Below are 27728 nucleotides of genomic sequence, written 5' to 3'. Positions count from 1 at the left end.
AGTCCAGTGTTTCTCAGAATGCGTGGAGTAGGGGCCTGATCCCACCGAAGTCAGTGGAAAGACTCCCAAGGGTGGAGGGAGAGGGGGGTGTCAGTCCTCAATGGACCTGGTAGGGAGATGGACCAAAGGAGCTAATACGTCTGTTTCCATCTCCATCTCCCATGTGATCTGCTCTTTTCTCCAGAGGAAAAGGGAAAGAGACTCTCCAAGGGCCGGGAGGGAGGCAACTAAGCTGGGTCTGGGATCATGGTAAGTGAGAACGTGTGTGTGCACTTGTGTGTATACCTCTGTGTGAGTATGTCTCTCTGTGTGTATATGGATGTGTGTGTGTGTGAGAGCTTGTGTATATGTTTGTGCATCTGTGTATATATGTGTGTGTGTATATGTGTGTCTGTCTCTGGGTGTTTGTGTATGTGTGTATGTATGTATGTCTGTGTGTGTGTGCTTGTTTGTGTGTATATATGTGCATATGTGTGTGTGTATATGTGTGTATGTCTCTGTGTGCATGAGCTGGTGTATAGCTATGTAGTGTGTGTGCATGTGAGTGTATATGTGTGTGTGTGCACGCTTGTGTGTATGTCTCTGTTTCTGTGTACATGTGTATATGTCTGTGTGTGTATATGTGTGTGTCTCTGTGTGTGTGCACTGGTGTGTGTCTGTGTGCGCACACGCATGCACGCTCGTGTGTATGTCTGTGTATGTGTGTGCGTATGTACATTGGTGTGTATGTCTGTGTATGTGTGTGTGTGTATGCACTGGTGTGTCTGTGTGTGTCTGTGTATGTGTGTGTGCGCACTGGTGTGTATGTCTGTGTGTGTCTGTGTATATGTGTGTGCGCACTGGTGTGTCTCTGTGTGTGTGTGTGTGCTCGTGTCTGTGTGTGTGTGTGTACACTGGTGTGTATGTCTGTGTGTGTGTGTTCGTGTCTGTGTGTGTGCGCACTTGTGTGTATGTGTATGTGTATATATCTGTGTGCGTGTGCGCACTTGTGTGTCTGTGTGCGCACTGGTGTGTGAGTGTGCGTGTGAAAACAGGCACAGCAAAGCCCCTGCCTCATGAAGACGACAGCGGGAGGATGTGCCCCAAAGCCCCCCGACCCCCCTGCCTGGGAGCGGGCTCCGCACGGCCCGGGGGGGCGGCTGCTTCTGCCTCAGCAGGACGCGCGTCGCCTCCTTCCCCAGAGCGCCGGGCAGAGCCGGGAGACTCCCTGGGTTGCCCCCCCGGCCCCCGCCCCCCGTTTCCCCGGCGCAGCCTGCAAGCCCCAGCTCCCGGGGCTCCAGCCGCGCCACCTGCCCGCGGGGACCCGGCCGCCCAGCCCCCCTCCTCCCCCCCCCGCCCCAGCTCTTTAAAAGCCAGGTTGGGGGGAGGGGGGCCCAGGGCTGCGAGCGGAGCCGCGCAGGTGAGTCTCTCTCCTCCTCCGCCCCCCCCCCCCCCACGCTGCCGGGAGCTCCTGGCGCGGAAGGACCCAGAGCAGCCTCCTAGGCAGGGATGCCTAGTGGGAAGAGCCAGGCTCGGCGCACTCACAGCGCGCTGCGGGCACCTGGCACCCTCCTCCCCCAGCGCCAGCCGCAGCCTGGACGGGGTGAACCCCAGCGCCTCGCCCCTGCACCCCCCCCCCCAGCTTAGGATTCCTCCCCCGGGCGCAGCCCAGCCTCCTTGCTCCGGCCAGGGACCCACCGGCTTCGCTTCGCCGCCCTCTCCCGCGCCCCCGGCACTTTCGCCTGGCTCCGCTCCTGATTCGCTTCGCTTCTCCTTGCAGCGTGTGGCCGGCTCCGGCAGGTAGGTAGCCGCGCCTCCTTGCCGGTGCAGGGACTGACATGGGGCCGTAGGGGGCCCGGGCGCCGCGAGCTGCTCCGCTTCCCCCTGTTCCCACGGCTGCGGAGCAGAGGCGAAGATTCGAGCCCGGCGTGGCTGGATCCGGAGGCAGCGACTCGGAGTCCTTGGCCCCTGGGAAGCGGGGGCAGGTTCCTTCAGACCTTGGCTTTGCAGAGAAGACCCGGTGGGCATGCAGGTAACCCTCCCCCGGCCCCTTGTGCCTTTCCATTTGCCAAAGGAAGCAGGGACGGGACGAGAGGGGGGAGCGGGGAGATAGGTACCGGGTTGATGAGCGTGTGTGTCCATGAGCAGCAGGAGCTAGTTCAGGATTGGGGCCCAAGGTCTCTCTTTTGTTGACCCCTTTTTTCGCCAGTTTGCCACTCGAAAGCCGCAGCAATTCTTTCCTAAAAGATCTAGGCGCCTCGTCCATCTGAGCTGCGCACCTAACTCCCTTTGGTTCCTTTGAAATGCCCCATTTTGCATGGACTTTCCCTCCCCCCCCCCTCTGCTTCTTGCAACCTGTTAGGAAGAGAAAAGTCTTAATAACCCCATTTAGCTTGCAAGCGAGTCTGAGCTGACTTTACCCGAGAAGGATGGAAAAGAGGCTGAGACCAGACTGGAATCCAGTTTGTATGAATAATACACCTTTTAAATCATGCCTAGTCTGAAGTTCTTATTTCCTTAAAACTTTCCTTCTTAGGGAAGAGCTGAAATAACAGAGGAACTGTTTGCAAAGCTATGTGAAAAGGGGCCGCTCTGGGAAGGATACATATATATTGATCCCCTCTCCCCCCCCAAAAGGGGATTTATGTACCTGTCTCTTTGTGGGGTCCTTCATCAGGGCAGGGAGAGGGGTTGTTTTTATGGCACATTTACATTATATACTATAGACTTGGAAGTTCCAGCAGGCAATGTAAACAGCAGTCTAACGTTCCCACTAGAGTTAATGATCAAGCCTATTTAAAATGTATGGGCTGAAACCAGTCTGAAAGTTTATCTTTCCTAAAGGACAGATATTGCCGCGTGTGTGTTCGTGGGTGATAAATAGCTCCAGGGATGGCTAAAAGTTGCTCTCAAAGGCAGCAGGGACTGCAGGGGAGCTCCATCAAGGAATCTTAGCCTGGTTGTACATGTACATTTCATATGTGTCCATGGCCAGCCCTAGGCAATCACCTTGCATACAGCAAAAACTGCAGTGTTTGCCTAATAGAGGTCAATTTTTAAGGGAAGCACAAAGTTGTATAGGGATGCTTTAAAGTGATCCTTTGTAGGGGAATAGGGGGGATAGAATTGACTGGGGAGGTGGTTGTTGAAGGTGCAGATGCAGATCTGGGCATAGCAGACATGATCAAGGACACGCTGTTTGATCTTTGTCATAACCAATGACCTGGAAAGGTGATCGAGATACAAACAGTCCAAGCGGAGCAAACGGCTGGAGTCACCGTGATGAGATTATGTGAAGCGCAGTGCTTTGTTGGGAAACAAATGCATAGCATTTTGTTTAGTTAGGGCTACCATCCAGGCTGAAAATAACTCCTCTTTGCGTGTGAAATCCAGTCAAATCTTATTAATAGGGTGCCTGCAAGCATCGGTGTGAATTCCTAAACATGGTTGCATTTATCACCTGTTTATGGATATTTGCATGAAAGCCCTTTCATTTGCATGAATTATAGAATTACTGAATCACAGAAATGTAGGGCAGGTGCAAGAACATTGACAGGAACAAGTGGTGCTGGTGGACAAAGAAAAGTATTCACAGTTCCCTCATCGCTATTCTTCTGCATACAACACTTTAGACCACTTCTCAGAGAGCAGAAATCGTGTCCTGTGTCTTATGCATCCACTCACACACCACAAACCATCACAGAATGAATAACTTATGAACACGCCGAAGTCTGGAAACATTTGTGTGAAATATTCTGCAAAGCCTTGCAAATTACAAATACACATTCAGGAACAAATTATAAGCTGAAAAGGGCACAGTTCATCGGATAATTTATCACAATGAAATATTTGTCTTATTTTAATATGTATATAATAAGAAATAATGGCTGGACATGAAAGTAATAACAATAAAATTATCAGCAGAAAAATACAATTCCTAAAAATCTGCTGTTACCCAAAGCTCAAATGGTAATACAATGTATATGTGCCCTCAAAGTCAATCCATATTTGCATCATCAACAAATCAGGTGCAAAAAGCTCTGTTTAAAAAAAAGAAAAGAAAAGTTGTATTTTGTGGAAAATGTAAAATGGAATGATTTTTTTAAATTTTGTCAACAGGTTTTGAAAATATTTCTCTCATTTAAAATTATGTTTTTCTAATGGGAAAAAGGGACATTTTAAAAAGTGAGAAAAATGAGTTTCTCTCTTTGTTTTCAATCTTTCCACCCCCTTTTCTATGGGGAAGATGAGTGGGAAGTAAAAACTGTGAAAGTGGACTGTCAAAAAGCTGAGAGTTGCTAAAAATAATTCTGATTGAAAAATGAAACATTTCCACAAAAGCAGAAATGTCCATTTAGAAAAAAAAAGTTTTTTTTTAATTGCAAAAACTTTGACCAACTGTTTATTAAGAGAGAGTTGAGGTTGGTGATGTAACAGCTTTTATTGGACCAGTGATAGAAATGTAGCTGTGTTAGTCTTTAAAGTGCTACATAGTCCTGTATTTTGTTTCAGCTACACCAGACTAACAAGATGGTTTATTAGATGATGAGCTTTCGTGGGCCAGACCCACTTCCTCAGATCAAATAGTGGAAAAAAATAGTCACAACCATATTTGATATATATGGTGGTGACTATTTTCTTCCACTATTTGATCTGAGGAAGTGGGTCTGGCCCACGAAAGCTCATCATCTAATAAACCATCTTGTTAGTCTTTATTGGACCAGTTTCTGTTGGTGGAATGGGTAAGCTTTTGAGCTCTGGGGGAGGAAGACACGTACATGAAACACTTAAAAGTTGGGAGTGATTGTTAAGCAGAAGGGGTAATATGGGAGGAGGTCACCTGAAATGCAGTGGAAATTGGGAGTTGGATTGCGATGCATAAAAACTTTGAAGGTTGTTGGCAGTTCTTTGGGGATGCAGGCAGCATGGCCTACCTCTTCATTCAGCGTGATATTTACAAAGTCCTAACAGGATACAGGCTGTCCTCGCTAGAAGTCCAAGATACGTTCCAAAAAACTTGGACTTATAGTGAAACAACTTAAAATGGGGAATTTTTTCCTGCGGCTGACTTCCATTTGTGCAAATTTGGGGGGGAGGGGTTGGCATGACTTAAGAGTGGGGAATGGGAGGACTTTTAACGCATCAGTTCCTGCAATTGTGAATGACTTAGGTGCGGAACAGATGTATACCGGGGCGACTTAAAGCGGGGACCCCCTGAAGCTGTAATGAGCCAGAGAATCAGTGTCCTTGTTAAGCTTTTGGTATCTAGCAGTTTTATTACATTACTTTACCCCCCTGCTGACTCCAATACATATTCCTCTGAGGACCAGATCCTCAGGTACAGTGTATGGGAGTAGTTCATTTGACTTCAGTGAAGCTGCACCGCTTTCCATAGGCTGAGAGTCTGCTCTTTCATTACAAGCCCTTCCTCTTGCTTCACCTGTTAAATGAAGAGGGTTTCCCTCCCTGCAGTCCTTGATGGAGCTGCAAGGGGTCTGCAGCCCTGCCTCCCCTACACTTGCATTTGTCCTGGCTTCACAAAAGGAGCAGCCTTAGGAGGCAGAATAGTGTTTTCCCCAGGAACTGAAATTGGTTTGTGTGTGTGTGTGTGTGTGAGTTTGAATTTACAAGATGAGTGTCAGGGCTGATGAGGGGTGAAGGTGGGCTGCATGGCACCATAGTAAAAACTGAAAAATGTTTCATGACCATTTTATTAGATTTAACTCATGCTTTAAAATCACACAAATTAAAGTTGGCTACTCAAGCCTTCTATGAAGCATTACGTCTACGTCCTTCTTGGTTTCTTGTTATAATATTGCACAACTCTGTTATTGAACTTCTCAAATGCAAGGCGTTCATCTTCGGTGGCTTCTCGTGTGTCCGGTACTTCCATTCCTTCAGTTGATATGCTCATTAGTTCATTCACATGATCAGGCAGAAGGCGACTTCTTACAGAACACAAAATTCTATTCAATGATGAAAAGGAACGCTCAACTGTAGCTGTTGTGACTGGGAGTAGCAAGAGATGAATTCCTACGTCTTTCATCCCAGGAAACATAGCACAAAGATCCGGTCGAGCCAGTAGTGATGATAAAAAAGGAGTTGAAGTCAAATCTTCATTCATTCGTCATATGCACTCTGTGTTCAAATTCCCTATTCTGTCCAAAGCACATGGCAGCCCCATTGCTGGTAGTGCCTCACTCCACTCAACTGTCGATGTTTTATAGGACAGGCATCTGTAAAAGCTACGTAGAGATTGAGTAGAATCTAGAAGTCGCTGTTGTAGATTTTTAAGAATCAAGTCTGTGTACTTTTTCATTTTTTTTAACAAACACTTCTTGTCCTCTTCACTTAAGGATTCAATATAAATGCCTTCATTAGTCAACTTCTGGACTGAAACCTTTGCTTCTTCCAGTACTTTTTCAATGGATAGGTCTCTGATTGATCCAAATGTAGCTTCTATTTCTGGACAAAGATCTACTACTGTTGTAGCAGATGCCTGGATGGCATTGTTTAATGACCCAAGTGGTTTCAACAGTAGATTTACGAGAGAGAGAATGGCAGTAGTCTTCTCTGAACGTAGTAGCAAAAGTAATACACCAGCCTCACTACTTAGATCCATCCCATCTTGTCAGATACTTTCCAAAGCTAGTAATAACGGCTGGAGTAATTTTAAGACAACAGCAAATAATGCATTTTAAAAATCTTGGCCTATTAGGAAATATATTTATATAAGTTTCCATTCCCAGTAACAAATCTAGCATTCTGGAGTAAAGTCACTAAAATATAGTCCAACGAATAAATGTTTATTTAACGTGCCCCTCATTTTTCCCTCCACCTCACCCCACTCACTGATGTTGTCCTTGGTCAGTAGAGACTCAGAGTTCAGATGTGCTTTTACAAGAGTACACCTCCCAAGTGGGGGACAAGAAGGCACCTTGCTTGTTCCTCCAGCTGCTCACTGTTCGCTCTGGCCACTGCTGTTCGTTGTACCACCGTTTACTCCTTCGCTCTGTTGCCAATGGCCCTGCGCCATCACCGTCTCCTGCCACCTGTCACTGTGACCTCTGCAAGTTCCACCCAGCTCTCAGTGATTTCAGCTGAGCTCTCAGTAGGGGAACCTCGCTGCTAGTGCAGTCTGGGCTGTCGCTTACACAAAAACGCTGTACCCACAGGAACACTGTCCCCACAGCAGGACTAAGCACTTAGACCTGGTTAGCAGTGAATTCAGCTGTAGTGGTTACTTAACAAAACAGAAGACTATATATGGAGCCCAATCAGCTCTGTCTTTAAACAGTGGAGAGTGGCAGGTCAAATAGAACTTGTGACTCAAACATACCATCAAGCAAAACTCCTGTCCCCACCCTCTCTCTTGATGCCCTCAATCAGTACAGGTAAAGTACAGTTCTACTGCCCTTTACTCATACAATAAGAACAACAACATTTCATCCCTCCCCTCCCCCCCGTGCATTTAAGTGATTTGTAACCCAACCCCAGCCAAAATCTATCACTTGGGCAATACAGCTCTGTTTGCTGGACACCTAGGTAGATGAGGTGTGAATGTAAATACAATCTGGTCCTGAAGCCTTTTCCCCCAGCCCCGAGCTCATCACTAGCTGTCAGGGAGAGCTCATTTTGACTTTGCTTGCAAATCATTATTTGAAATTATTAGGTTGGCCAACATCACCAAAATGAATGCACTGACATTGTCATAAAAACAGCAGCTGTATAAGGAAGCTAGTCTATGTTCGTACTTTTCAAATCTATTATACTTTGGAAATTTGAATTGAAATTGAAACATTAATACACACTTTAAAAGCATATACAGTGTATGATAAAATGTGTATCTGACAAACAACCACTAAATTGGCAGAAACTAGTTCACAAAACTGGGGGCGAGGGGAAGTTGGGGAAATTCAGTGGAGGTATACATCCCTATGGGGGGGGGTGTAGGGAAATCCCTGGCCATTTTCCTTCCCATCAAAGCCAGTAGCTGCACTGGAACATAGGGGAAACCATAGAGAAACAATCAAATGAAGGTAGAATTCTATGGATGCTAGACATGTCCTGGGTATTTGCTCATGGAGAGTTTTCTGTTGCTAGCAGCATCACTTGCTTTAAAATAGGATCCACCTGGGTTTGTATTTTCTCCGCTCCTGAAGCTTATTCTCCACTTGAAAGCCATAATCTAGCTCTCTGCTCCCTTAATTCTCTTCACACCAAGTAAATTTGATGCTGTACAGAGAAGATTATGATTCCAGGTAGGATTAAGCTGCAGGAGCTGAGGAAATCCTTACCCACCGTGATTTTGGGTTCTATGCAACGCCTTCCTGGTCTCAGTTGGAAGACATGTTTACATTCTGAAGTATTAGGCTTGATAAAGCAGAGCTTTGTTATTGTAACTACAGTACTGTATGAAGTGCAGTTTGGCGTAAGTACACTGAGTGGCAAGCCTAACTTATCAATGCAGCTACCTGCACTGCACATTCAAATGGCACCTTTAAATGTGCAAATGGCCAACTATGCATCTAAGCGACCATTTGCAGCACAAACACCTGATTTTATGTATGCAATCAAGGTAATTCAATGAGGTGTCCTGTAGCACCTTAGGGTATGTCTACACTACCACCCTAGTTCGAACTAGGATGGTTAATGTAGGCAACCGAAGTTGCAAATGAAGCCCGGGATTTGAATTTCCCGGGCTTCATTTGCATCTTGCCGGGCGCCGCCATTTTTAAATCCCCGCTAGTTCGGACTCCGTGCCCGCGTGGAACAAGGTGTACTGGTAGTTCGGAATAGGAAGCCTAATCCGAATTACCTACTCCGTGCCACGTGTAGCCGCGGGCACGGAGTCCAAACTAGCGGGGATTTAAAAATGGCGGCGCCCGGCAAGATGCAAATGAAGCCCGGGAAATTCAAATCCTGGGCTTCATTTGCAACTTCGGTTGCCTATGTTAACCACCCTAGTTTGAACTAGGGTGGTAATGTAGACATACCCTTTACAGGCTAATGGTGCATCTACACTGCATCTGCAGCTCAAAATAAGCTATGCAATTTGAGCTATGCAAATTGCATAGCTTATTTCGAGTCAGTTTCGAAATAGCTTCTTCTGTCATTTGGCACTGTCTATACAGCACCAAATTTCAAAATAACAATCTCTCCCGAAACATTCCCTTATTCCTCATGGAATGAGGTTTTCAGGGAAGTCAGAATGGCGAGCCCGTTATATTTCGAAATAAAGGGGTTGCTGTTAAGATGCAGGATAACTGTTTCGGGTTACCTCTGGCATCCCGAAATAGTGCTGCAGTGTAGACGTAGCCTAACAGATTTATTTGTGCATAAACTTTCGTGGGTCAAAGCCACTTCGTTAGATTCACGGGGATAATTGTACATCCAAATTATGCACACAATTGGAAATGTAGAGTTTGAAGAATCTAGTCTTAGCTTATTCAAATGGAAAAAAATATTTTAAAATCCTATTTACTTCTCTTCTCTCTAAGCTGTTTATTTACCTTCCACATGTCTCTCAGCTTGGAATATGAGAAGCAATAAAACTAGTTTTGCCTTTGTTTATAGTATTTTCATCCTCACTTTTTCAGGCCAGCAATGATTGAGTTTCAGATATCTATTTATTCCAACCCCACATATATCATCAGAGGAGTTAAACCTGAAATCTCAGCATTGAAACCCTAGGGTTTAATGGGTGGAGCTACAGGTGTAACTCCATTAGTTGGTAGCAATAGTAGGTTCTAAGACCACATCTTTACTCTGCAGAAGATCACTCCTGCCACAATCGATCTTCCAGAGTTTGATTTAGTGAGTCTAGTTAAGACTCACTAAATCAAACTTGGAGGGTTCCCCCACTGGCTTTTCAGTACTCCTGCTCTTGCCAGGAGTAAGGGAAGATGCTGGGAGCATTTGCCCCCATCTGCCTCTCGCTGGGGGGATGCTGCCAAACTCGGCTTAAGGTATGTTGACCCCAGCTACGTATTCTACGTAGCAGAAATGGCATACCTCAAGCCGAGCTGTCGGCTCTAGTGTACACATGGCCTTAGTGATGACAACATGTCTCCAAATCGGGAATGTGGGTTATACCAGCCTATGATATGAGAGAACTCCTTGAAGGCAGCTTTCTTGAATCCTTACAAAACTTAGCCTGAAAACCTTTTCATTGTGCAGTGGCAGTCTGAACACTAAAAAGCAACCAACTATTGGGACTCATTAGGAAATAAATAGATAATAAGACAAAATACCATATTGCCTCTACATAAAATCATTGTATGTCCACATCGTGAATACTGTGTGCAGATCTGGTCATCCCATCTAAATAAAAAAGAAATACTGGATTTGGAAAAGGTACAGAAAGGGCAACAGAAATGGGTAAGGGTAAGGAACAGCTTCTATATGAGGAGATATTAACAAGACTGGGACTTTTCAGCTTGGAAAAAATGACTAAAGGGGGGGATATGTTAGAGGTCTAGAAAATCATGAATGTGCCGGAAAATCGAATAAGGAAATGTTATTCATTCCTTCACTAACATAACACAAGAAGCCCACCCAATTAAATTTATAGGCGGCAGATTTAAAACAAAATACATTATTTTTTTCACAGTAAACCTGTGGAACTCTTTGCCAGGAGATGGTGGAAAAGCCCAAACTATAATAGGATTCCAGTAAGAACAAAATAAGTTCACGGAGGATAGGTCCCTCAAGGGCTACTAGCCAGGCTGGGAAGAGAGGATGTTCCAGGAACAGTGAATGGGCAACAGGGGATAAATTGTAATGATTGCCTCCTCTGTTATTCCTTCTGAAGAACCTGGCTCTGGCCATTGTGGAAAGGCAGGGCTAGAAAGACCTTTGGTCTGACCCAGTCTGGTCATTCTGATGTTCTTATATAGAGGTGAAAGGTATTTGCCCCCTTGCTGTAACCACTAGACCCCATTCCCCTCCCAGTGCTGAGATAGAGCCCAAAAGTCCTGATGGGGTCTGTCTCGCCACAGAGTTGGTAACAAAGTAAGAATACATATTAAAATGTTAAGGCTAACCAGTGTCCCTTTTAGCCCTTACGTGACTTGTCAGAATATGTTAGTGTTAAAGCAGGGTGGGTCTAATATTTATTTAATTTTCTTTCTTTTATATAGGAAGTGGATACAGTGCTCGTGTAGGATAACTGCTAAGTTGCCTGCCAAAAAAAGTAGAGTTTTCAAGTGCCTTGATAGCCTGGATAGGGATGATGTGTGTGTGTGTGTGTGTGTGTGTGTGTGTGTGGGAGGGGGTGGAAGATGGGGTTGGTACCTCCCCTCCCCATTTGGTGCTTGGCTTGTACTGAGCATGCTCAGTAACACTGCTGGCGCTTCTGTCCTCATTCCATCCTCCCATGCTCTGACTCCCTTTCCCCCCCCATCACAGCATACACAGGTCACCCCCTCCCCCAATCTGAAATGGAGCCCCTGATTTTCCCACTGGCATTCCCCTGGCTTTCATTACCAATTATCTGGCTTGCAACTCACAGGAGGCACAGGAGAAAATGACAGAAGATCAAAATGTTCCAAAGCTGCCTGAGCCAGCACACGACCAGCTGTAGCTGTAGGGTCATAAGAGTTAAAACTTTGCCCACACATCTCCCCGCCAGCAGGGCTGAGCCCGCGATAGCTGTGTTTATGCTTCTCCCCCATTAAGGCATCAAGAGCCAAAATGTAGGTACGACGGCAGATCCTTGTGAATTCAGCCAGCGCTCCGGGTGTCACTGATTGATGGAAATTTGTGAAAGACTTTGCGATAAAAATTGCAACATGATGAGGTTAGCAGAAGCATTTTATCATGTAAGCAACAGCTACGTGGTTTCCATGGAACCGAAAATACAAAATGCATCAGAGGGAATTTAATCAGAGCACCAGGGCGAATGCTCCTGCTTTAAAAGAAAAAAAAAATCTGCTGCAGAATCTCTAAAGAAAAAAGTCATTAGACCCTTGCCTCTCAACGGAGATCTGTCCCTTCCAGCCGCAAAAGTTCCTTTCCCAACCAGGCTGGGACACAGTCAGACTAGTCACAGAAACCCCCACCCCACTTTCTGCAGAAAGTGGGTGATGATAATGTATTTGATAGTGTCTCAGCTAAGAAAGGGAGAATAGGGTCTGAGGGAAATAGGATGACGTTTAATAAGGACAATGCAAAGTGCTCCACTTAGGAAGGAACAATCCATTTCACACATACAGAAATGGGAAGCGACTGTCTAGGAAGGAGTCCTGCAGAACGGGGTGTAGGGGTCGTAGAGGACCACAAGCTAATGTCAGTCAGACACTGTTGCAAAACAAGCAAACATGAATCTGGGCTGCATTAACAGGAATGTTGTGAGCATGACACAAGAAGTCATTCTTACACTCTGCTCTGCGGAGATTAGGCCTCAATGGGAGTATTGTGTCCCGTTCTGGGTGCCACATTTCAAGAAAGATGTGGAGGAACTGGAGAAGGTCCAGAGAAGAGCTTCAGAAATGATTAAAGGTCTAGAACACATGACCTGTGAGGAAAGACTGAAATAACTGGGTTTGTTTAGTTTGGAAAGGAGAAGACTGAGAGGGGACATGATAGCGTTTTTCAAGTACCTAAAAGGGTGTTAAAAAGAGGAGAGAGAAAAATTGTTCTCCCTGACCTCTGAGGACAGGACAAGAAGCAATGGGCTTAAATTGCAGGTTTAGGTTGGACCTTAGGAAAAACTTCCTGTCAAAGTGATTAAACACGGGAATAAATTGCCTAGGGGTGTTGTGGAATCTCCATCACTGGAGATATTTAAGAGCAGGTTAGAGACAAACATCTATCAGGGATGATCTAGACGGTGCTTGGTCCAGCCGTGAGTGCAGGAGACTGGACCTGATGACCTCTCAAGGTCCCTTCCAGTTCTAGTGTTCTGTGATTCTGATTCTAAATATTAATTTAGCCCTCTACTCTTTAGCTTGTGAGCTATCTGATCTCAGAAGCTATTTACCTACTGTATCTAATGAGACTTTTCTATCAAGACCATCCCTGCTGTGTCTGAAACACAAGGTCGTGTTCATCTATTCATCAGTTACAGCCTCTGCAAATTCATCCCCAATTTCTTTTCTCCCATATTTGCAATTGTTGCATAGTGTTTAATAGCAAAGGGAATCATTAGAGCATTTTGTTGGATCGTCTATAAATCTCAACCCCCCTAAAATTTCATTCATTTGCTCCTGTATGGGGCCCAGTTACTTGTGTTTGGCTAACACATGTCTTCCAGAAAGGGCCTCCAGTGTTGACTGGAAGACATCAAGAGATGAAGACGCTAGCTACCTGCATGGACTCTTGTGTTCTCCAGCCACCACCTCCTTAGGTTTTCTGTCCTAATCCTTGTGCATTTTTGTCTTTGCTGGCCTGTCTTCCCCCATTGCAAATGACAAAGCAGACCTTATTCTCCGGCTGTTGACTCCCAACCGGCGAACTTCAGCATCAGAACAAACTATTTCCTACTCCTCCTGAGAGCTGGAGGAACCCACACGATGGCCCACGGTGTAGGGAGTAGATGAAAGAGAGTGAAGTGACCTGGTGAGGGACACCAGAGTTAGTAGTGTACAGCCGGTCCCCAACTTATGAACGAGTAACGTTCCAAGCACTTGGTCGTAACTCTATGTGTTCGTAAGTTGGACCCCATTCATTTCAATGGGACTGCGCTGTTCGTAAGCATGGATTGCTGTTTGTAAGTCGAGGCTGTGCTTAATGGGAGACTGGTCGTAAGTCGATGCCTTTGTAAGTCGGGGACCAGCTGCAAACTCTTCTATACTGGGTGTTTCACTGCTCATTACACTTGTAGTGGGGCTTACTCAATGCCTACCCAGACTGAGTGCTCATGCAAGAGAGAGAGTAATAAATAATACCAGTGTGAGGCAAGCACAGTGGAGGCAGAAGCTTGGAATATTTTCCCCGCCCTTACTCAACTTGATCAACAAACCTTAACTTCTGCTCAAATGGCGAGGGCAAGTTGCTTCACCTCTGGGCTTTGTTTTTCCCCCTCTGTAAAAAGTTTGATAATGATGCTGGCCGCCTTTGTAAAGTGCTTTGAGATCCTCTGATAAGAAGTGCTCTGTAAGAGCTAGGAATTATTATTACCGACTGTCAGGACACCCATCAGAGTCAGGGTTCCCAAAAGGTCTTTCCTCGACATCAAGCTCAGATCACGGTTTGGAGTCGTGCGGAGAGGGCATGCGGGGTGGGGTGGGGGAATAATGGGCTTAGCATGCAGAGCTGGAAATGAGCTGATCTGTTCCTTTCTAAAGCAGTTTTCTTTGCATTGGTGAGTGCCGTGTCTATTCTTAAATGTTCCACATTGTAGGGCTTCCCGCTGGAGATATCAGTGAATTTATATGAGGGCTTTGTTTGCTGTAATGGATGGTTTTATTTTTCCACACCTACACAGCTGTTGATGTTTCCCGTGGGTTTTTCAACAAGTTCAACCAGGCAGTAAGTGGTACCTGAATCTATCAGCTCAGTTTACTTCAGTGTAAGTAGGCAGATCTGGGAAATAGGGTGGTAGAGAGAGGCACCGATGCAAACATGAGACTTGGTGTGAATTTTAAAAACACCCTTCTCCCCTCCGGCACTTAGATTTGGAACTTGGGTTCACATCTGTTGCTGCTCACAGTGGAAGACCGCTTAGCCATTATAGGCCAGATTATAGTAAACGAGACTGGGGTCGATTTTAAAGCATTCAGCAGCTACAGCAGAGGCCAGCCTTTCAAAAAATACCTCAGCCTAGCAGGTTCTACTGTGATCCTTTGGATGGTAAGCGCCCTTTGAAAAATCGGGCCCTAAATTAATGGCTGATCTCTTTCAGGTGGCAAATCAGGTGGGGTTTCCGCACTGGAAAGCAGGGAATTTCACCTGTTTTGGCCCCTGGAAAGAGGTGAGGCATACGAGGGATGAGTTGTGGAATCATTCGGTTGCCACATTGTCTTCTGAGGTAGCATGGGAGAATGCGCGGGAATGAGCATTTTATGCTTTCTTGGGAATAGATTGCACATGCTACCCACCTGCCAGTATGACGTTCTGAATCCAATATATACAACTCATTTTTGCTGTCTTTGTAGTCACCATGGGCTTGACTTAGAACTATGGATCCAAACGCCCTGAATGTTGCAGCCTTCAAAATCTCCGTCTGTATTTGAATCTTCCCTCTCTGCCTTTGTGGTGCATTCCTCTACAAACAGCTCCCGAGAATGAAACGTAGATTTAGTTGCCCCTATTATGATGAGTTATTGGTCTGTTCCAGCGTGGTGATTCTTATATTATTATTTATTGGGCATGCTGGATAGCCATGCAACACCTGCTTGATACAAAAGCCGATTGTTGATTACACTTGTAATTATGTTTATGGTACACTGCGCCATGCCGGCAACAGATGTTTAATGTAAAACCCAGTTCTGAACGCAACCCATCAATTGCAGGGTGTATAACAAAATAAAAATCCTTTAATTTGTTCTTCTCTTTCTTCTTTCTTTTTTCTTATGTCAGGAACAAGATGCTTGAAGTTTAATCTAGCTCAGCTTTAAAAGGACTGGGAAAGGGGAAATGGATCCTTTGTATTACCCCAAGACTTTCGGAATGGAAGTCAGTGCCCAAGACGTCAATTCCTCCTCGCTGATCAATGTGACGGAGAATCAGACTCTGCCCAGCCTGTCTATGCCCAAAAATGTCCACACAGTTCTCACCCCCATCATATACCTCCTTGTATGTGCCATAGGACTCAGCGGGAACACTCTCGTCATCTATGTGGTTTTGCGGTATGCCAAGATGAAAACAGTTACCAACATTTACATCTTGAATTTGGCGGTAGCGGATGTGCTCTTCATGCTTGGCTTGCCATTCCTGGCTACTCAGAACGCCATCTCTTATTGGCCCTTTGGCTCCTTTTGGTGTCGGCTTGTTATGACCGTCGATGGCATTAATCAGTTCACCAGTATATTTTGCTTGACTGTCATGAGCATGGATCGCTACCTTGCCGTGGTTCATCCCATCAAGTCCACCAGATGGCGGCGTCCACGGGTGGCCAAACTGATCAGCACGACAGTCTGGACTTGCTCGTTCTTGGTGGTTCTTCCAGTCATTATATTTTCAGATGTCCAGGAACACCTGCACACCTGCAACATGAACTGGCCGGAGCCTGTCAACATATGGTCAGCGGCATTCATCATTTACACGTCGGTCTTAGGATTTTTTGGGCCTCTGCTGGTGATCTGCCTCTGCTACTTGCTGATCGTGATTAAGGTCAAGTCTTCTGGGCTCCGGGTTGGGTCTACAAGGCGCAGGAGGTCCGAGAGGAAAGTCACCAGGATGGTGGTCATCATTGTGGTCGTCTTTGTACTGTGCTGGCTCCCGTTTTACATACTGAACATTGTGAATTTGATATCCACCTTGCCGGAAGAGCCGGGGTTACTTGGGGTGTACTTCTTTGTGGTGGTTCTATCCTATGCAAACAGCTGTGCCAACCCCATCCTTTATGGATTTCTCTCTGACAACTTCAAGCAGAGTTTTCAGAAAGTCTTATGCCTCCGGAAGGGGAATGGCGTGGAAGATGGAGATCCAACCAAGCACAGGCAGGAGAACAGTAGCCGCTTGCAGGAAGCAATGCTAACCCAGAGAAACACAGAATTCAATGGACATATGCAAACAAGTAAGGTGTAAAATCCTGGCTTGAAAACTTGTAAATAAACAGATGAGCTGAAAAATGGGGGTTATGGAGGGAGGGGGAGGATAAACACAAGAGATGAAACTGAAATGCAGTAACTCACAAGCTCAAACAAATGTACATAGATCCCCCCCTCCCCGCCATGAAACAATTATGGAGTATACTGGATTCCGTGAATGTTTATGGCTCTCTAGCTAAGGCAATCAGATGTGTGATCATTTTCATGTTTTATGTGCTGGGGAGAAATACAGTGGTTCATTCTGGCTGCTCTGTGCCATTCAGGTGATGCGAGGCAGCTGCAAGCCTGTTTTAACCATCCCATTTGCTTTGCACTGCTGGATCAGCAACAAGGCAGAGGTGATATCGGTTAATATGTCCCAAAGTATTCTGGAAAGTATAGGTGCCTGGTGGGGTTGCAGGGAAGCAGGGAGGGGGCATGAGGAGGCACCCCATTTAACAACTGACATTTTTTTGGGGGGGATGTAGGAAGGCAGTGCCCCTCCGACCTGCTACCATGAGTCACCTGTGCTCAAAAGTTTGTTAAGTTAATGTTTTACATTTTTTTTAAAAGCACTATTTCTTCAGTGGCCATTTTCAAAAGTCACAGAACTCCCAGCACAAATATACTGATCTTGGACGTCTGTAAATGCCACGGTTTTGAAATGCCGCTTATCCGTTTGCATTGTTTTGCTGTCATTAGTCTGCAGAAAAAGACTCTGAACGTAGCACCCCAAAGTTCTGCAAATCAATGGAATGCCCCCTCCCAGACATAAAAACACCCTGAAAAAGAAATAAACGACTGAAATGGAAAATTCATTCATACTGCATATAGCATTTAAAACCAAACTGCTTCTGAAATGTAACGCCATCACTATGTAAATGGCAGTGATTGTGAAGTCCTAAAAAAAACCTCAAAACCTGTTATGTGTCTATTTATTAGTTCTGAATGTCCGTATGGAGCTGAATTTCAATTGTTATTTTCAGAAATTAAAACACGTTGAATTCCGTCTTGGCTAGTACGCGCGTATCTTTCCCTAAGACGCTGCATGCAGAAACCGATACAAATCCTTGATGCTTCGCTTAACATTAATAATAACAATAGCTGAATCTATGAATTTTATTACAGCAGGGCCTATGTGCTCCAGCCAGAATTAGGGCCCTTTGTGAAAGGCACTGTACTCACACCAACAGAGAACAAATAGGCTATGTCTAGACTACAAAGATAAATCAGAAAAAGAAATGCAATTTGCGGCACGCAAATTGCATATCTTTTTCCAATTAACTTACGAAAAAGGCTTTTCAGACATTTGGCCCATCTACGCCTGGCCAAATTTTGGAAAAAACCACTCTTTTGGAACATCCCTTCTTCCTCATAAAACAAGGTTTACAACAATGCTGAAAAAACACATCCGCTTTTCCAACTTTTTTTTTAGAAAAGCGGATGCGTTCCTTGGACACGGTAGAGGTATCATGGAAAAGCTCTGTAGTCTAGAGATAGCCTAACAGTTTACGTAGACAGGACAGCTAGGAAAAGGGACGTCAGTGCAGATCCAGGAAGGATACCAAAATCTCCTGCGTCCCAGCCCAGAGTCTTAGCCAAGGGGCCAACTTGCTTCTCATGCAAAATTGAGATGGTGTTTCCCTCTTTCCAGACTAGTGCCTTCATTTTTTAAAATGATACAAGCACACGATTTATTCTGCTTAGAGACTGCTTGCAGGCAGTACTGCCATTCGCCGAGTCCAAATAACCGCAGTGTTTGCAGAAGTACGTTTGTAGGATGAAATGAAAAGGCATGGAAGTGCAGAAGTAAGAGCTAGGAAAGATCTATTCTAACTGGGCTATGCCAGCGGTTCAGCTTTACTGGATTGCTCCCTACCATACACGGGCCTTTTACAACTCATCTGGGGAAGTTTCGCTGAGCCCTAATACACCAAATAAACGTCAGCATGATGTTTGTGCAAGCAATGAGACAGTCCATTCCAACAGCTGTAAACAGGGCATGGGGATAAATTGGTCCTATTTAGATTGAAAAAAAATATTAGAAGAATCATTGTAGAGTAAGAGGGTACATTCAGAGGTTCTTGAATAGGTTGACACGCCCACACCTTGACTTTGTGCCTGTGGTTTTGCAAAATAGCTTGAGTTGTAAATGTTTCCTTACTAAGGGTGTGTCTAGACTACATGCCTCCATCGACGGAGGCATGTAGATTAGCCAGATCGGCAGAGGGAAATGAAGCCGTGATTAAAATAATCACGGCTTCATTTAAATTTAAATGGCTGCCCTGCTCTGCCGATCAGCTGTTTGTCGGCAGATCGGGGCAGTCTGGACGCGACGCGCTGACAAAGAAGCCTTTCTTGATTGGCACAGGTATGCCTCGTGAAACCAGGTTTACCTGTGCCGATCAAGAAAGGCTTCTTTGTCGGCGCGGCGCGTCCAGACTGCCCCGATCTGCCGACAAACAGCTGATCGGCAGAGCGGGGCAGCCATTTAAATTTAAATGAAGACGCGATTATTTTAATCGCGGCATCATATCCCTCTGCCAATCTGGCTAATCTACCTGCCTCCGTCAACGGAGGAATGTAGTTTAGACGTACCCTTAAATGTAAACATGGGTTGTTATCGTATGGTTTTAAGCCACTGATGGAGAAGGGGGGGAAAAGGGAAACTACGTCTGAGTGCAAAACAATGTGTTTCTGTACAAAGCTAAGAGAGCGCATGAGAAGAAAGAAGACAATGGCCCTTATGCCCTGCTGGCATAAAGAGGCGTTACCCCATTGAGCAATCTGGAGTTACATCCACTGAACAAGCATCTCGTGATTGTTTTCACAGTCGATCACTTTGGAACCCTCATCGCTTAGGCCACACCTACACTATGACTGCCGCAGTCGATCTGCCAGGGTTTGATTTAGCCAGCGAGTCTAGTGAAGACCCACCAATTTGAACTCAGCAGATGCCCCCATCCTCCTTCCTTACTCACAAGGAGTAAGGGAAGCTGATGGGAGCGTTTGCACATCACCAAGTAGGTTGGTGTCATAATCTGTATTTTACAGATGGGGAAACTGAGGCACTCATTGGCAGAGCTGGACAAAGATCCAGGGTCTCCTGCAGCCCTGTCTGTTGCTGTAACTGCTAGGCAATGCTGCAAGTTGGGCGTGGTCTGCCCCTGTAATTTGACAATGGTGCTATTGCCAGTAGAGGTGCAGGGCCACAAAATTAATCATGAGCCTGTTTGGTTCACATCTGATGTTATGTCCAAGGTGCTGTGAGTGGATTTTGGGTCCAGCTGCGAGGCCCTCACCTTGATGTGCTTCATATTAATCAGCGTGACACATAGTCTAGGCTCCCAGGGTAAAAAAATCCAAATATTAATTGCTAACGAAGCTCAGAAAACACTGGGTGATCCAGGCGCTTGCCTTGAGCATACAGACAACAGGCCGCCTGCCCTTGCCTGTCCTGTGGACTGTATCATCTACCACCCTAGCAAGCACATGGCTTTTTTTGTTTGTGTGTTTCACAAAAATATTATCAGTATATTACCTTGGGGTCTTCCAGAAAGGCTCTTGCAGCACTGTAACAAGTCATTAAATCTCCTAAGGACACAACTCACCACCACTTGTGCAAAGACAGCAGTACCAGAGGAAGGAACCACCAGTGAGTTCAAAATCGAGAGTAACGCTGCTCCTCTCCCTCCCCAACATCAGTGCCCCATGAAAATACCAGCACTCCACAGCCAATGGGCAAAATTCTGCCACACAGCAGGTCTTGGCTGGGTGCAGCATGAGAGATGTTGCCTTTGCTTTAATGGTTGGGAGCCTGTAAGTTAGGTGCTTGTGCGGCCGCTCAGGAGAGTTTCCAATGCTGCTCAGCTGATTAGCAGAACACCCAAAGCTAGGTTTTTCCGTCTCTGTGGGTGGTGCGCAGTGAGTATAGTGGCATATATAAATGTACATAGGCCACAGTTCGGTTCCAAATGTCCTCTCAGACAGATTTGAATTCTTGGGGTCCTCTCATTAGCAGAACTAGCGTGTTGTAATACGTTGTGTGTGGCTCATTATGTCTCCCTCTGTACTTGGTAGTTATACAACGTGGCAGTATGTCTCCCTCTAGTGGCTGGATTTGGTAGTTATTCAACTTGGCGGTATGTCTCCCTCCAGTGGTTGGTCTTGGTAGTTATTCAACTTGGCGGTATGTCGCCCTCCAATGGCTGGACTTGGTAGTTATACAGCTTGCACCAATGCATGACGCGTGCAGGTCGGTCGGTCTCCTTTAGCTCAAGCCATACAGGTCTCTGGTTTTGGTGCTGAGAGTTCTGGTTTCAGTCCTTCACCTCCCAGCAGCCCTGATGTCTGTGTGTGCATGGCATCCCAGTACATGTATATCTCAACTGGGTAAGTCCTCCCTCCTAAGGAGCAAGCTGTTCTACCCAGAACAGCTGTGCCCTTCTCTGAAGGTATTGATAGAGATTTTCCAGTGAATTTTAAAACCCTGACAGATATCAGCTTTGGAGAATGAAACCTTTGATTTTGCTCTAGATGGGCAGAGCAGAAATGCCTTAGCACAGTCCTCCCTCCACGGCACCACCAGCCTGGAGCTTTCTAGGCAGGAGGAAACAGTTCTCCTTCCGGGTCCTTTCAGTCTTTGGCCTCTCAACTGGGGCTACCAGCAAATGCCAAACATGCTGGCAGGTTTGAGGAGAGGGATAATTGGTGTTGTGGTAACTGGATGGAAAGCAACAGCTCCCCTAAATGGCCATGGACCCGTTGAATTAGGCTCTAGTGTGAATTGCACCATGTGAGCAGGGACATCATTTTCTACAGACAGTCAGGCCTGGATTAAGGCCCTGGCCAACAAGATAGGTGCCCAAGTCTCAAATTTGTGCCCCCCCAAATCATGGGCCAGAGGGCCGAGTAGTTCCCAACCACCAGGAGGAAAAACCTGAGGTGTTCTGTGATCCTGTCCACTCAAATTAGGCCCAACTTTGCTTCCATCATAATGGAGGAGTGTCTGGGTCAAATCAGAGTGAGGAATGACACGACCGTGCACACATGGTCACGGTGCTCCTCAGACTGGGCCTGCCTCCTCGGGTGGCCAGCTGGTGGTTATCTTTTCGGCTGCCTGGCATGCAGTGATTGGCATGTGGGTCACTAGGTCACTGGGAGCATTCTTAGGGTGGCACTCGGGTCTTCTCCGGCACCTCAGTCTGCTCATGTAATGGCAGAGACTCCTGTTCCTCTCAATGTGGAGGACTGAGAAGTGGGATGAATGGACCACTTCTCCTTAGGGAAAATGGGATGCATGGATCCAAGGCTCACCAGCAGGGAAGACTAAGGGGTGAGAATGGAGTGAGGCAGGCCAGGGCTCCTGGGATGAGATAGCAGGAGGCTGAGGTGACTGGGATGAGGTGCATACATGAGATCGTCAGTGTTCTTGCGGCCAGTGTAGACAGCTGGCAAGTTTTTCCACAAATGGCCTTTGGCTCCCTGTGCTCACCGGGTGCAGGGAAGCTGTCTGGTGTGGCAAAATGGTGTTGGCAAGATGTCAGCAGCTGGTGGGAACCTGACGTGGCCAAACAGCCTAACCTGTGGTTTTTAAAGGGGCAGCGTCCTTTTTTTTTTTTTTTGGTCTCAGCAATTCTTGTGTGGCTCTTTGAATTTTTTCCACCGCTGTTTTGTCTCTCTTTGTTTAATGGGTTGGCCACCCCTGGTGTAAACCTTCCTCATGGCTCTTAGGCAGTCGCTTGATGCCACAACCTGGCCCTAGTCTAGTCACACAACGTCTATACATTCCACTAGTCACACAACGGCTATACATTCCCTGCATTGTCAGGTCACAGCAGGCACATAGCAACTTTCCCTTCAGGACAATGTGTAAACACTATTTATTCCCATTCCACTGTTTCCATCTGCTGCCACCCGTGGGATGTTCCTTGCCGGTATCCTACCCAGACAACTCGCATACGTTCTACACATGTGTGGCAGCTGTCCTTCATTACCTCACCCAAGGTGGACAGGAGGCTTTGTGTCTATAAAATGCTGTGCCAATGCACACAACTATGGATGTGTTTCAGTGTGGCATGGAAAGCTGATGACTACAGAGAAAGAGCGGGGGAGGGAAGGGGCAGGTCAGCTTGACAGAGAGGAAAGAAAGAGAGCTTTGGGTGCACACGACTGGTACATTTGGGGACCTCTGGTGATCAGTGACGTGCCTCTGTGAAGCCAAAGACTACAATGGTCATAATAACTGGACAGGACTTTGTTCCCAGCTCTGCCATGGCCTACAGTGTGACCTTGGGTACACCAGTAGGCCTTTCTGTGCCTGAGGCCTACTGACAGGAATTTGGAGTCCCAGGCAGAAGTCAACAGGCCCCCTGTTTCCCTCCCTTGGCCATGGTCACAAGCCTCCCCCCTTCCAGAGAAGCCCCACACTCTGTCCCCCTCCCCTCCTTTCCCTGGACCCAGCCTGCCTGCTCCAAGGAAAGGCACAGCAGTGTATCTTGACTGACAGACGCTTTTGAGTAACCCCACTCAGGAACCTGCATGTCCAAAGCGTCTTTCAGTCAAGAGGTGCTTTTCCGCAGAGCTCGTGTGGCAGCGACCAGGGCTTCTAAGTCCTTCCAAATGGTCAGACTCCTGACAATTGCCCTCATTTGCCCCACTGTTGGCAGATCTGAGGACTCAGCTCCTTGGTACCGTGCGTGGTGAAAAGCACTAGTAGGTGTAACGTACTGAGCCCCACCGATGGGCATAGTGTGCTACGAAACACAGGGAAGCCAAAGTCCCCTGCCTTCGGGAGCTTGCAGCTTCGGAGGCCAAGACAACCTGCAGGACCCAGCGGACCAGGGAATCAAAGCTGCCGCCAAAGGGTATGGAGCGGCTACCTCGTGGTACGGGCAACTCTTGTGATTTTTAGCTTGCCAAGTTTTTCCTGCCACTCCAGCTGCTGCAACCAGAGAATCCCAGCCTGAATTTCAAAGGAAAGGCAGGGTTCTAGCTCCCACGCGTGTGGAGAAAAGCTTGGAAACGGGACGCTTTCCAATCCTAAAGGGCAAGGACCCAGAAGGCAAATAAATTGAACCTCAACGTTCAGTGTGGGTTTTTTAAAAAAATGCCCTGATTTTTAAGCTACTCTCATGATGTTTGAAGTCCTGGGGTCATGATTTTGATATGCTTGGGGATGGACAGGACTGCTCACTGCAGCTGGGGAGGGTGTGGGGGGTCGTGGGGAGGAAAGAGACAGGTCCAGGGGCCCAGTGATTCAAAAGGGGAGGAAGAGGCGATAGCTGCCCCCAGACCCTTTGAATCATTGCCAGAACCCACTGTGACAGGCTCCACATAGCACTAAGGGCTGGCTGGGGGGCTGAGGGGGTGTGACTCACTCTGGGCAGTGCTGAGATCTGGCTATTCACCACCCTGCCCCTTCTACTCAAGTCCCCATTCTTGTCAGGAGCACAGAGCTACACCCCTCCCTCCACCTTGCCAAGGGGACTGGCAAGGCTGTCAGCTTCCCTGGGGGTGGTAATACTGGCGGTCTATGGGATTATTCTGCACAACTTGGAAAGCAACCACTTAAAGCAGTGTTTCTTAAACTTTTTAAGACTGAGGAACACCAAACAATAGTTTGTTTTATGTGGAACACCAAGGATTTTTTGCTAAGAAAAAAAAAAAAAGCCTACCCCTTTAAGGGCGGCCATTTTGAACTCTGTTCTCCACGGAACACCACCGACTGTGCCGTGGAACACGGTTTAAGAAACACTGACTTAAAGTGTTACGTCTGCCCTTCTACAGCTTAGGATAATACTTACTACTGACGGGCTTTTATAAGGGGGAGGCTATTCTACAACTTTCAAATCCCAAACTGGATCCAGATGTCACACAGTTCCAAATTTGGCCCTGGGGAAGGGAGGCGGGGGGAGGATGGGACACTTGAGTTGGCTTATTACCGATCAGGAAGGGGCCTGTTGTACAATTCCGCATCAGATCTGGATTTAAAACCCAGCTCCGCAGAGTTCAGGAGTGTTTGCGTCTGGCCTCAACCGAATGTAGACACATTTTGAAGTGGAAGCCTGGCCTTTGCAGGGCACTTCAGGAGTGTTGCTTTAAAAAAAAAAAAAAAAAAAAAGGAAATAAACCACTACGAATTTTAACTATTGAATTTAAGCTTCAAGATGCATACAGGCTGTGTCTAGACTGGCAAGTTTTTCCACAAAAGAACGTGCTTTTGCAGAAAAACTTGCCAGCTGTCTACACTGGCCACAAGAACACTGACGATCTCATGTAAGAAATCAGTGCTTCTTGCAGAAATACTATGCTGCTCCCATTTGGGCAAAAGTCCTTTTGTGCAAAAGGGCCAGTGTAGACAGCTCAGATTTGTTTTGCGCAAAAAAGCCCCGATCACGAAAATGGCGATCGGGGCTTTTTGGCGCAAAAGTGCGTCTAGATTGGCCACAGATTCTTTTCTGCAAAAAGTGCTTTTGCGGAAAAGCATCCGTGCCAATCTAGACGCTCTTTTCCGCAAATGCTTTTAACTGAAAAGTTTTCTGTTAAAAGCATTTGCGGAAAATCATGCCAGTCTAGACGTAGCCATAGAGTCATAGAACACTAGAGCTGGGAGGGACCTCGAGAGGCCATCAAGTCCAGTCCTCTGTCCACCTGGAAGGACCAAGCATTGTCTAGATCTCAGGATGGGCAGGACTTGAATCCACCACCCTGTACTCCCCAGGAAAATGTCATATATCCTAGGCCACTGAAGAACCCACACCACCTCCCTACCTTCAGCTCATCCCTGACAGGTGTCTGTCTAACCTGCTCTTACATATCTCCAGTGATGGAGATTCCACACCCTCCCTAGGCAACTTATTCCAGTAATCTCGACAGTTAGGAAGTTTTTCCTAATGTCCAACCTAAACCCCCCTCGACGTTAAGTGCCTCTGTCCCTTTCAGGATCTGAGCCATGACAACTGGGGATGTGTGAATACAAAAAATGAAATGGATGGAAGAGTGAGTGTGTCCGAGTGAGCGACAGACACACATGCACACACACACATCACAAGCAACCTCCCCCCCTCCCCCAATCGTTTCCTCATGAGAGTGGCCAAAACCATTCATAAGGACCAGCAGCGGGGAGGAACGGAAGAAGCCTCATTCCATTGAGCAACAACAGCTGGGAAATGCTGGCTTCAAATGTCAGCCAATCTGGTATTTTTTTCCTCTTTCCGTGAGAAGCCAATGTCCAACAGCTCAGCCACTTTGAGCAGCGTGGGGCACTAAGGAGGTGCAGTAAACAAAGCCCCAGCCTCGTACAGGCTTTGCACACACAGATCGAAGTGGAGCACCAGGAGATATCACTGTCACAACGGCACCAGGCGCTTACGCATAATCTGCTTATCTTTCCGCAGTAACACACTGGAAAGAAAAGCAAGTGATGCCTGATGCGAACATGCTTTATAAACATGAACGTTGTGCGCAGTCTAATAAAGCCACCAGCTTCTATCCTAGAGGAAAGGAAACCCTTGGGTTTTAGATTGAGGAATATGCTTAGTGCACATCCATAATTTTTATTATAACATTCCAGTTCTCAATCTGAGACAGAAAACTGGGCCATAGTATATTGTAGTATCTAGATAACCTACCGTATGCGCTTTGTTCCTTCAGACATATTTTAAAGACAGTCCTTTAATCTTTCTGTCAAAGCACTTTGTGGGGGAGAAGATTGTCAGAGGTAACTTGACCGTCGAATGAAAAAAAACCAACATTTTTGCTTGTGCTTTCTGGATTCTCAAGGCCATTTTCTAAACAATCAAACTGTTACTGTTGCTGTTAGTGTCCCACTAGCACTGAGATTAAGGCCGTACTCGGCTAGGTGCTGTACAAACCCCTAATTAGAGACAATCCTTTGTCCACAGCGTTTAAAATGTAAGTAGACAATCCAGTCTAAAGGTGGAGAAAGAAAGTACAGTGAAACCTTTGTTATCGGCACTCTGTTAACCAGAAAACTTTATTAACCAGCCTTGCCCCCAGCCACAATACTGTCACATCTTCAGGCGCACAGGCCTGGCTTGGTTTCCCATGATTGGCTTAACAATTTTTTAGTCAAGAAGTACTAATCATTTTTAACTCAAAATAGAAATGTGAGACCAACTGCCTCACACTACAAAACTACCAATATTAAAAACTCGAGTTTTACTATTATTGTCCATTGGTTTTTCCTAGGTTGGTGAGACCCTCAGATAATTGGAATTTTTAGATAACCAGAATGTGTGCCAGATAACTCAGGTTTTACTGTATTATTATCCTCATTTTACAGACAGGGAAAACTGAGGCATAGAGCAATAAGTGATTTGTCCAAAATAGGAAATTCATTTCAGACAAATTCTGCGGGCAGGTGGGGGGAGGGGGAGAAGTTGTGTAGTGTATAGAATGTTCTCTGCCCAGAATAGAACCATACATGACAAAAAAATAGTTAATGATTCATTTCCTAATTACAGGTTGAACCTCTCTCGTCTGGCTCCCTTGGGACCAGTCCGGTTCCGAACGAGAGTGTTTTCCAGGCCACAGGAGATCAGTGTTTTCTAGAAGCATTACCTACACTTCCGTTGCTTACTGTGCATTTAGAGGCCATTTAGGGGCAAATTAGAGCTAGTGAACAGCACACAACACTCAGAACCAGGACTGGTGGCTGCAAACAAACTTTATGGGGCCACGGGAAACTTGGCCACACCCATGAAAAGTGGACATCTGGCTCACTCAAATCATTCTGGACAATGGATGTTTCTGGATAAAATTGTTCTGGAGGAGAGAGGCTGAACCTGCACCTCACCCAAAATCCGGAGGAGAGATTTGGACGGGGTGCAGACAAAATCTAGAACACAACATAAAGCAGAGCTACTCAACTTTGGAAGCCCTGTGGGCCACAATGATACTCACAGCTCATGCTGAGGGCTGTAACTTAAGTGTGGTTGCATATACACGCAAATATATATGCAAAGAGATTCGTTCCCATTGACGGGCATAAATACAAAGAGTACGGCAAGACTACACAACCCACACGCCCCA

The 27728-nt window shown here is 46.3% G+C and overlaps 1 protein-coding gene across 2 annotated transcripts; it reads left to right on the top strand.

The window, feature by feature from the left end:
* Positions 1-138: 138 nt before the first annotated feature.
* Positions 139-17677, top strand: SSTR5 (somatostatin receptor 5). 2 transcript variants are annotated; one of them, XM_075899799.2, is made up of 3 exons: positions 139-249; positions 1760-2011; positions 15502-17677. In XM_075899799.2, exon 3 carries the CDS (start codon positions 15559-15561, stop codon positions 16669-16671), a length of 1113 nt encoding a protein of 370 aa, XP_075755914.1. In that variant the 5' UTR covers positions 139-249; positions 1760-2011; positions 15502-15558; the 3' UTR covers positions 16672-17677. The 2 variants fall into 2 exon arrangements, with proteins under 2 accessions (XP_075755914.1, XP_089625447.1); XM_089769321.1 differs by lacking the exon at positions 139-249 and having other exon boundaries at positions 1414-2011.
* Positions 17678-27728: the final 10051 nt, after the last annotated feature.

The sequence above is a fragment of the Pelodiscus sinensis genome, chromosome 15 (genome assembly GCF_052426305.1).
Source record: "Pelodiscus sinensis isolate ZL-2025 chromosome 15, ASM5242630v1, whole genome shotgun sequence".
In the NCBI taxonomy this organism is placed as follows: Eukaryota; Metazoa; Chordata; order Testudines; family Trionychidae; genus Pelodiscus; species Pelodiscus sinensis.
Note: the sequence above shows the minus strand (reverse complement) of the source record. Positions and strands in the feature narration are given on the sequence as shown.